General features: G+C 40.6%; 1 protein-coding gene across 1 annotated transcript; it reads left to right on the forward strand.

Annotated features, from left to right (window-relative positions):
• The first annotated feature begins 5,523 nt into the window (after nt 1-5,523).
• Nucleotides 5,524-8,007, forward strand: LOC113881050 (gamma-crystallin F). The gene is made up of 3 exons (XM_027523898.1): nt 5,524-5,624; nt 5,704-5,946; nt 7,668-8,007. Exons 1-3 carry the CDS (start codon nt 5,616-5,618, stop codon nt 7,938-7,940), a joined length of 525 nt encoding a protein of 174 aa, XP_027379699.1. The 5' UTR covers nt 5,524-5,615; the 3' UTR covers nt 7,941-8,007.
• The last annotated feature ends 3,224 nt before the right edge of the window (nt 8,008-11,231 follow it).

Genomic DNA, 11,231 nt, shown 5'->3' on the forward strand with positions numbered 1-11,231 from the left:
ATTCTAAACACCTAGGGAAGTTATTGGGAGAAGGCAATGGCACCCCCTCCAGTACTGTTGCCTGGAAAATCCCATGGATGGAGGAGCCTGGTAGGCCGCAGTCCATGGGGTCGCTAAGAGTCAGACACGACTGAGCGACTTCACTTTCACTTTCCACTTTCATGCATTGGAGAAGAAAATGGCAACCCACTCCAGTGTTCTTGCCTGGAGAATCCCATGGACGGAGAAGCCTGATAGGCTGCAGTCCATGGGGGTCTAACAGAGTCGGACACGACTGAAGAGACGCAGCAGCAGCAGCAGCAGCAGGGCAGTTATTTGGCAAAGAATAGTAAGAACATTCAATAAGAATAAACTTTTCTTTCTGAATCATAGTAGTAAAAGGATAAAGTTTAATTCCTCTTTTAAGGAGGGTTTTGTAATCATGGTGATTTAATTCAAATTTGGATAGAAGAGGTGTATTTTGCTCTGATGAAAACAGTTTAATAAGAAGACAGAAGAATTTTAGAAATTAGATATTAACTAGGGTGGGACTATGGGAAGTATTATTCAATTATTTTAGCTGCTGCTTTATGTTCTTGTCCTCTAGGATAAGGTAATTTGATTGGCTCAACACTAAGATGATACGGGTCTGAAACAGATTTCTCTATGGAGTAATAATTCACTTTTTGTAATCTGCACATAAAAGAATAGTTAATATATCTGTAAAACTAAATAACTTGAAAGAACAACAGAAAGTACAACATACTATTTCCTCATATCTTAATTTTCAGTTTTTTAAAAAAGGATCATAAAACCTGTTTGGCTACTTTTGTATTTGCTGACACTTGTTTCTCTCTTTTTAGTGATGAATAGAATTTTATGTGTTAAAGCTAAGTATCTTCTAAAGCCTCTGGTATTTCCAAACTGAACATCTTCATTTTGTAGAAAAAGTAAACCAGAGAGGTTTCTTGAGTTATTTACTGTCATAGAGCTAATTAAGATACTAAATTTCTTTTAATCATAAATTATATCATCATATCGGAGAAGGCAATGGCAACCCACTCCAGTACTCTTGCCTGGAAAATCCCATGGACAGAGGAGCCTGGTAGGCTGCAGTCCATGGGGTCTCAAAGAATCAGACATGACTGAGTGATTTCACTTTCACTTTTCACTTTCATGCATTGGAGAAGGCAATGGCAACCCACTCTAGTGTTCTTGCCTGGAGAATCCCAGGGATGGGGGAGCCTGGTGGGCTGCTGTCTATGGGGTAGCACAGAGTCAGACATGACTGAAGCGACTTAGCAGCAGCAGCAGCATATCATTATATATAACTCAAATGTTCAAAAATATATTATCATATATTCTATTGTAGTGTTTTAGTATGCAGCTTTGTTTAATTTTAGAATTCAATATTATTCTTTTCTGTTGTAGCAGGCAATTAAAAAAAAATTTTCCTGTTAAAAATGCAAAAAATCTCTGCTACTTTTTGAGAATGAGGCCAATTATATTTTTTCATTTTCCTTAGAAGAAAATGTATACTTCCTGTTGTTGAGGTTGAATTACATAACTATTTATTTAATAATGACATACAAGAAGCTTTTAGGGCAAAAAGGAATAACCAACTGAGAAAAATTTTCTCTAGGCTATGATTAGATTTTTCTTATTCACATTTTGTGTATAGGATATGTATGACAACAGCACAAAGAAATGAAGAGTGAAATATGAATCAAGATCTCTTTTTGATGTTTACTGGCTTATGTTTTTATTTTGTTTAGGACTTAATATTTTAAGAAGACTTAAAAAAAAAAGTCTGCTATAATTCCCAGTTTTACCATTAATGACTGTTTAGTAAATAAAGACAATGACTAAAATTTTTCAAGTAAAAAAATTCACCAGTCTTGCTGCCTGAGTAATTTTTAATATCTTTTTCTTGGTTTAATTAAATTATTTGACATCAGACATTTAAAATATATTATGCTTTAAGAAGGGCTTCCCTGGTGGCTCAGATGGTAAAGAAACTATCTGTAATGTGGGAGACCTGGGTTTGATTCCTGGTTTGGGAAGATCCCCTGGAGGAGGGCATGGCAACCCACTCCAGTGTTCTTGCCTGGAGAATCCCCATGAACAGAGCACCTGGCGGGCTATAGTCCATGGGGTCACAAAAAGTCAGACACAACTGAATAATAACTAAGCACAGCACAGAGAAAAGTTTAGCAATTTTAAAACAGAAAGAATAATCTTATATTTTAAATGTAAGTTTATTTTCTCCTCTGCTATTCTGAGGTAGAATTATTTTCCATTAAATACATATTTTATCACAGAATGTATTTAGAATTTGAATAACTTAAAATGCATATGATGCAATTTACTTCTTCCTGTTTTTCTTATTACCATGAAATTGAAAATTTTACTTCATGAAAGGAGAGATACTTTATACGTTTTGTACAGTCTGCATTTCACAACTGCTCTCATAAATCGATCAAACATGAATTGCCTTTAAGTTATCTCCTGTTCTTAGCATGAATACTATAAATACATTAAAACAATGAATTCTCATATTAAATATGCAGATGGCTTGTAAGACCTTGATAGAAGACAATTTGGGGTTCCCTGATAGCTCAGTTGGTAAAGAATCCACCTGCAATGCAGGAGACCCTGGTTCAATCCCTGGGTTGGAAAGATCCCATGGAGAAGGGAAAGGCTACCGACTCCAGTATTCTGGCCTGGAGAATTCCATGGACTTATTGTCAACGTCGTCGTGAAGAGTCAGACACAACTGAGTGATTTCACTAGACTATTGATAGAAAGAGTTGCCTTTGTCTCAACTGATTAATATTCAGGCTAATCCTGCTTTGTATGTTTATACCAAGCTCCCTTGAGAACCTTGGTACCTTTCTGTGACCAGTGTTAGGGAAGTGCAGCTGCTTCTTATTGAAACAAAGTCAATTACAAAGTTTCATGGTATACAGCCTATGATTTTTAGAGTAAAAATATAATTTGTTAGTTTTAAATATTTTATGCTCAGGAGGCCTTAAAAATACTACAGGAAAGATTACAATTACTAGGAACTTCATTATTTGATACATATCTTTGGGAAAATAAACATTGATCCAAAGTTTCAAATAATAAAATAATCGGTTGGGAGAAAGTTTGTCACATCCTTTTGGGAAAGCCTGCTTATAAGCCTTTAGAGGATAGACCCTCATGATTTAAGCTTTTCATATTTTCTTGCCAACATACTTCGTATTACATGCTTTATTTGACAGTGCTTCAATTCCCCATTTTATATCCTGAATTGTTTCCTAAAAGACTGTTGTTGCTCTTGCTGCTTTTCCTCAAGAGCTTAGAGGAAAAGCTTAAACGCCCTAGTAACACATTTGGAATATGCAGGATAAGAACAGATTATATCATTGCTAACCTCTGTGCCCAATGTCTCTATACTGCTTGTTTTTTTTCTGTTCATACAGTAGTAAAATCTTTCCCCATGATTTCCTAACTAGTATAAGTTGATGCCCTCCAGTTTCAGTCTCCTGAAAAGTTATACCTACGAGGAAATCGACTCAGCTTTAAAGTTTGCAGGTTAGAAGGTTGAGGGTAATGGCAAAATTTAAAAAGCAACATGAATAACCAACTAATCCTCCAGGATCTAAAAAGCAAACCAATAAATCGCTAAGATTCAAATGAAACAATTTCATCTTCAGACAACCATTTAGAAACCTTCAAAACAGAGCCCCAAACTGCAATCAGCTTCTAGACCAGGTTGTGAACTTGTCAAAGCCCAGTTTCAGTGCATTCTCATTGCCAGTGCTTCACAGCCCCCTTTCCCCAGCCCACTGTTCACACACTAATCCCCAGTTGTCCAGAACTTTCCATGTGATATCCACCTCATTCTTTTTCTTTTTGGCCCAGTGCCATGAGCTAATGTTTCCAGAATTTATCACATCAGGATTTATCAGGTCCGTGTTTTGTTCTCTCAGGATCTTTTCATGATAAATTAGCAAGTCGTACTGGGAAATTCATCTACATTGAGCTGTAAAGGGAAAGCAATTTCATTATGTCCTATGGCTAGGAGATCAAATATTTGTAGTTTAAAGGGTATTATGAGATTCACAATACCTTAAACCAGTAGTCTTCAAATATTTATCTTTTAAAAATTAGCATCATCTAGTGATCAAACTGTGTTTTCAAATAAAATTTTCTATAAAATAGGTACAAGTGAAAACACTCCCATTCAAGTAGGGGATAGGACAGGGATACTGCATTTTCCCCTCCTCCCTTCTCTCTGAGTGGCCTCAGAGCATCTCTGAGGAATTTCTGCAGTTCCACAAACACAGCCTGCAAATGATCCCATTAATGCAGGGGGATAACTGCTTGTAAGAATGTCAGGCACATGTCTAGCACTTTGAAATCAGTGGTTTTTAACAGGGCTGATTCTGCTCGCCATGGGGACTTTGGGAAATATCTGAACACAGTTGTCATAACTGGGAGAGGAAGGAAGCAGGTGCTACTGGCATCTAGTGGGCAGTGGACAGGATGTTGTTAAACATCCTACAATGTTCCAGCCTAAAATGTCACCACAGTACTGAGATTGAGAACGCCTGCTCATAGAGAGTAGGGCACCAGAAGCTGCTGGGAGTTGGGGGAGGAAACTGGGACTGTGGGGGAAGAGGGAAGACTCCAGTCCCTGGAATCAGAGACTTAACTAGACAGCAACTTGGGCTTGCTCAGGGTTGGGGAAGGTAGAGAAGGCAGAAACTTTGCAAAATTGTGGGATTTAAAACTTGGTTATATTTTCAGGGTAACTTGCATTTGACAGCAGCTAGATCCAAACAAAAAGGCTTAGCCCTTAGCTAGCAAAGATATTAAATAGAAATTTACTATGTGACTAATAACCACCATCAGTTGCCTCATGAGCTCCAAAGTTGAGGGCTTCCTGCCTGTGGTGCGGGAGGAACTGGCTGCGTTTGGAGGTGACCCTGGTCCACTCAGTCTCCAGGGAGCAGAGCTGAGCCAGGTTCATGAACAGGGCTTCCTGGGGTCCAGCGCCCACCACCTGTCTTCCTCCAGTGTAATGTCTACTGCATCCGCTCCTGAGCCGTGAGGATGGGAGAAGCTTCTCTCAGGGGAAAATCCCATCCTCCTTCAACCGTCCTGCGGAGAAACCAGGTGCCTCTGTGTCCCACATCCTCACACCAAGGAAAAGCTCTCTCATCTAGACGCCTCCCGCTGGGCCCCATCCTGACCTCTGACCCGGTCACTACCCCGTGTCGTTCCTCAAAAAGAGATCACTTAGAATACTTAAAAGATAAATAAAATATTTCATTACAAGTGTTAACCCGGTTAAGCGCTTTTGCTCGCTTCCCATCTCCTGAATAGGCTTCATTTAAAGGCCCCAGAGGCACCAAGTGACAGTTTTACGCGGGTCATCAGTTCGAAAGCTCTGGAGAGTCTAAGAGAAAACATACAGTAAGTCCCCCACCCCACCCCCGCCGTCATTATATAGAAAAGAGACAGAAAGGAAATCCTCCTCACTCGGGGGCCCCTTTTGTGTTGTTCTGCCAACGCAGCAGCCCTCCCGCTATATAGAGCGCGCGCCGGCCCCACCGCACTGAACTCCATCCCCGCGTCCAGCAACCATGGGGAAGGTGAGCCCCGCGCCGGCGGGAGGGGCCCGCAGCCCGGCTGGAGGCCAGGCCTCTGAGCCTCTCCTTCCCTTCCTTGCAGATCACCTTCTACGAGGACCGGGGCTTCCAGGGCCGCCACTATGAGTGCAGCAGTGACCACTCCAACCTGCAGCCTTACTTCAGCCGCTGCAACTCCATCCGCGTGGACAGCGGCTGCTGGATGCTCTACGAGCAGCCCAACTTCCAGGGCCCCCAGTACTTCCTGCGGCGCGGTGACTACCCCGACTACCAGCAGTGGATGGGCCTCAACGACTCCATCCGCTCCTGCCGCCTCATCCCCCACGTGAGTCCGGTGCCCCTGGGCCTGCCGTGGCCTCTCGTCAGCCGTGGTCAGGCTGTAGGACGGTGGCTTCCTATGCTGGTCCTAACCGGATGCTCTTTTCCTTTTTAATATCTCTTAATTGAGAATGCAATGCTCTTAACTGAGATTGCATTTTCCTTTGCTAATATAAACTCACCTCTACTGGGGAAAAGTGGCATGGTATCTGTTCAGAGTGTCAGAACACTCTGCCACAGGTGATGAACTCCTCACACTCAGGTGGTACTTAGGCTAGTCCCTGGGCTATTTCTCTCTTTCCTCACCTGTAAAATGGGGCTACTAGGGCGGCTAATTCATAGAGCTGTGATGAGGTGGGAAGGAGATTGCCTGTCACCTGGCAAGCCACCCTTCCCCCTACAGATATTGACTACTTTGAACATCCAGGGTCTCTCAAGTACTGCTTTTTGATTCAGCAAAACCACTAACCAGCAATGTGATTCCAGTAGCCCCTGCAAAGCCATTGCTATCCAAATAAAGCCCAAACAGCCTGGAATTCCACAGTTAGGGATGCTGTAATGTGACTGTGACCAAGTCCTGTGGAAAATGTACCGCTTTGAGTAAGTTTGAAAGCCCCTCAGAGGGTTTAATGCCTTGATAGGAGCCAGACTAGCATTAGGAGCCTGGAAATCTCAGCTTCCACCTTCCAGTGCTGACTCTTCTGATTACAGACTGAAAGCTCTAATCATTAGTTTCTCATAAAAGAAGATAACATGGTGTGTTAGGCGGTTGTGAAGATCAGATTAGACAACGGACATGTGAACCCTTTGCAAACCATGGAAGATGCCTTATTAGCAGTTTTTATGCCTCAGAATGAATTGCTTATGAGAACCTTTGCTAAGGAGGGTTTGATGGTGGAAGAAGGAAAACTGAATATGTACATGCCAGGACGAAACAAGCAGATAAAAGCACAAGTGCTTAGAAGAGACAGACAGGATTCACCCAGGACTAACAGCCTCCCTTCCATTTTCCTAAAGGTCTAAAATCTATCCATCTAGGCAGGCCTCCTTCATGATTTTTAGCTTCTATTTTTATTAATAACCTAAAATATATTTTGACAGATCACATGTTAGAGCTGAGAAATGAAACTTAACTGTTAACAATGGCTCTTGCTTTTCAGGACTTCAGAATAGCAGGACTCAAAGCAGAAAGGCAGGAATTAGATGTCTGGGCTTAATGGTCATCTTCTGTGCCTTACTTACGCTGGGGAAAGCAATTCTGCTTCGTCTCTCTCCAGCCTCTTCTAATGCTACTGAGATCCAAAATAATGCCTTTTGCAAGAGATATATTTGCTTTTTTATTTTAACATCTAATTATTTTATATCCTCTGAGGGGACTCCAGACCACCAGAAATCTATCAAGGAAAGAACAAAAAATTATATATAAAAATTGTTTCTTAAGAATGGTACTAAGTAGGTACTAAATGTGGTTCATGTAGGTTGTGGCCCTGGAAAACTCTAGGGAGAACCATGCATATCTTGATCTATGTGAATAGCACACCCTTCAGTTCTGCAGTTTGCAGTCTACCCAGTTGCACACGGTGGCTCTGGTGTTGCCTGTCTTTTAAACTTGTCATCTCTGATGTAAAAAAGACTTTGTAAATGCCCATTCCCCCAGGGGTGTGAGTGATTAGTGGCTAAGGACTAGGTTCTCTGACTTCTCCCATGTGCCGATTGCTGAACCCACAGACTGGTTCCCACCGGCTGAGGATCTATGAGCGAGAGGACTATCGAGGCCAGATGGTGGAGATCACAGAGGACTGCTCCTCACTCCACGACCGCTTCCACTTCAGTGAGATCCATTCCTTCAATGTGCTGGAGGGCTGGTGGGTCCTCTACGAGATGACCAACTACCGGGGGCGGCAGTACCTGCTGCGGCCGGGGGATTACAGGCGCTACCACGACTGGGGGGCTACAAATGCCAGAGTGGGCTCCTTGAGGAGGGCCGTGGATTTCTATTGAAATATTTTTACTCTACCCTTTTCTCCACATGAAAGTTAATAAAATATTTCCTGTGTGCTTGATGCAATAATGTGTCTCTCTCTTCCTTTCAAGCTCCTTGAAAGGGCTCAACAAAAATAAAGCTGGGAATAATGCAGATTTTCTTATAAGTATCAGCGGGAAAGGTGATGTGGAGTTGCAGTAAAGAGGACAGGCTCAGGACAGAATGCCTGGTGCCACAACAACTAAAGAGCTTTAGTTGATCAACAAGTTGCTTAACATTTCTGTGCCTCAGTTTCCTAATTTGCAAAACTTGGTGTAATGATACTCTTCATTTCTTAAGTTTGTGGGGGTGGATTAAATAAGTTCTTCTTTTAAAATCCTTGACACATTTCAGCTTTGCATATAGTAGTTTTTAGGAAACTGTTCTGCAAGCTTGCTGGTGAAACATCTGGTCATCGTCTTAGTACTCTTTCCTTAGTAGAACTCCCTTTTGGAGACCGCATTAAGTAAGACGGCTAAGTGCAATTGTATCAGAGGGAGACAGAGTTAGATAGAGATAGATGTGTCTAACACATCTTTGGTATAAATATATGTGATTACCAGAATAGTTTTATTAATATATGTGTATCCAGAGCACAAGGATAAGAACTAAGCGCTACCTAAGGAACCGCCCAACAGTCTCTTCCAAACCTTTTTCTACTTAGGTGGGAGACAAAACATTCAGATAGTATGCACTGATAAAAATAAGCACAGAGGGACAGAAGTAAAGGCACAAGGTACATGATCAGGAAAATAACTTGCAACCATGCAAAGTTCTTGAATCTACTATTGGCTAGGCTGATATTGTCCCCATACTTGGATCAATTTTCATTACCTCTTGCTCATGAATCAACATTTGATAATAATCATAGCACTAAGGAAGAAACAGGGGGACTAATCATTTAACTGAATTCAAAATTTCTTTTCAGGAAGATAAAGTTTATCAAATGTAATTTAAGTAGGTATTCTATTATTTACTGAATTTTCTTCAGTTGAAAATACTAGACTTCTTCATTTCAGATGTTGACACATAATTGAGAAAAAAAAAAAAAAAACAAATTACTTCCCAGCTTAGGGGTTTGACTTAATTTTGAAAATGGCAACCTCTTATTGAAATAAGTTCTTGGTGAGTTGAGTGGGCATGATTACCAAAGAGCTACTGCAAATCATTTTTAACTTGAAAATATCTAGCAGTTAAGAAATAAGTTGTTCCCAAAATGCTAAATATAGTAGTCAAATTATGTAACAGTTTACTTTCCTAACACACATGCACATTACAAGATATTTGAAGAAGCTCTAAGGACATTCAGATCTGTGCTAATACAGTAGTCACTATCATGTGACTCTATTTGGCTAGACTTCATTTGGCTAAGTCCAGATTTCAAAGACTTAGTAGGGACGTTAGAATGCAAAATATCTGAATATTTTTCCAATTCATTTAATGTTGAAATGATAATATTTTGGATATATTAGATTTAATAAAATCTGTTATTAAAGTTGGTTTTACTTGTTTGATGTAACTGTTTCAGAAAAGTTACATTTATGCCTCTTACTATAACTCTGTTGATCAGACTTTCAGGCTAAAAAGATGAGTTGTAATTTGTTTTCAGATACAACTCAACCTGAAACTTGAGTTATATGAAAGCCTCACAGTTAGGAAATGGCAGAGAACATGGTTAAGCTTTACATAGTCATTGAATGTCCACTGCCTTATGAGGAGATACTCAATGAAATTATAATATCCACCTATCACTGATGCAGGGAGTGGGGGAGTGGGCCCTCATCTTGTCTTATCATAGGTTTGTTCCATTAACAACATTGAATTGAAGTTTCAGCAACAAATGAGAATGATCCTACCTTCTACAGATAAAAGTCCCCTCTTTCCTAAGCTAATTTTCCTTCCTTTCCCGCTCCCTGTCCAGGATGGCCCTTCAATTATAGCATTTTCATTCTGGAAGCTGCCATGTTTGCCTCCCTGAAGTTTTTCAAACACTGTTGACAATGTTATAGATTTTATAAAGAGCTTGAAAAATAACTGGCTAAAAATAATCATCTTTGACACTTTAACTACTCTGGCCAAATCAATACATTGTGGAGCAAGATCACATGCTACTATTTAGGAGAACAACCAGTTTTTTAAGAGTTATAATGATGAGAAAAAGACAGCCAACTGCTAAAGAGATTTTTAAAAATGGTAAGTACATGGAAAGTGAGAAAGAATAGTTGAACATTCTAGAAGCTACATCATCCAGTACTGGAATATCAAGAGGAATTAGAGCTGAATAGAGGTGGTACAAGGCTGTGGTACATGAGATTGGTTTGATTAGTTTTCTGTGACTGTGGTTTTCATTCTGTCTGCCATCTGATGGAGAAGGATAAGAGCTTATGGAAGCTTCCTGATGGGAGAGACTGACTGTGGGGAAAACTGGGTCTTGTTCTGATGGGTGGGGCCATGCTCAGTAAACCTTTAACCCAATTTTCTGTTGGTGGGCGGGACTGTGTTCCCTCCCTGTTGTTTGACCTGAGACCTGGGCAGAAGCATGCCTCCCCTGATTCAGTGGCATTCTTTGGAAGATACCATGGTTGCATTCATAATACCTATGGTCTTTGTGTGCATGATCTCCAAGTGGGAGCCTTCTCTGACCATCAGAATAATTATCTGAATAATAATATTTGGAACCAGAGTCTCCATTTTAGGAAATAAAGTTAACTTTTGTTAAAAATGACTAAGAGCCATATTCCCTAGGGACATCTGCTAGCCTCCTGGCAAGGTAAGAAAGTGCAGATAATCTGTTGCTTTCTCTTCTCATTATTTCATGAGGTGTTCTTTGAATTGGAGTTCTAAGGAAACTTTGGTTTCTTGAAACTATTCCATCTCCAGAAGCTGAAAAGGCATTAGCGCTTGAATTTGGAAGACAGTATCAGTTGTCTTGGAATTGTTGGGCCATGCTGGATAAATGAAGGCATAAGATTCCACAGCAGAGGTGATGTCTCCTTCTTCACGTACTTCCCCTGTACTTTGGCTGGTTTGGACACTTTGTTTTTGGTTCTCTTTCTTTCCCCAAAGAAAACCCAAAACAACCTTGACCATGAGGTCCCAGACTCTCATAGAGTTGGATACAACTGAGTGACTGAACTGAATTGAATTGAAGAGGTAGTACAATTCTGTTTTTTAAAAGGTTACATATTGTGCATAGAATTCAGATTGCAAATGTTCAGGAAGAGGACACCAGTTCTCATTCATACACAGGAGTTTGTTTTGTTTTTTTC

Source organism: Bos indicus x Bos taurus, chromosome 2 (genome assembly GCF_003369695.1).
Source record: "Bos indicus x Bos taurus breed Angus x Brahman F1 hybrid chromosome 2, Bos_hybrid_MaternalHap_v2.0, whole genome shotgun sequence".
In the NCBI taxonomy this organism is placed as follows: domain Eukaryota; kingdom Metazoa; phylum Chordata; class Mammalia; order Artiodactyla; family Bovidae; genus Bos; species Bos indicus x Bos taurus.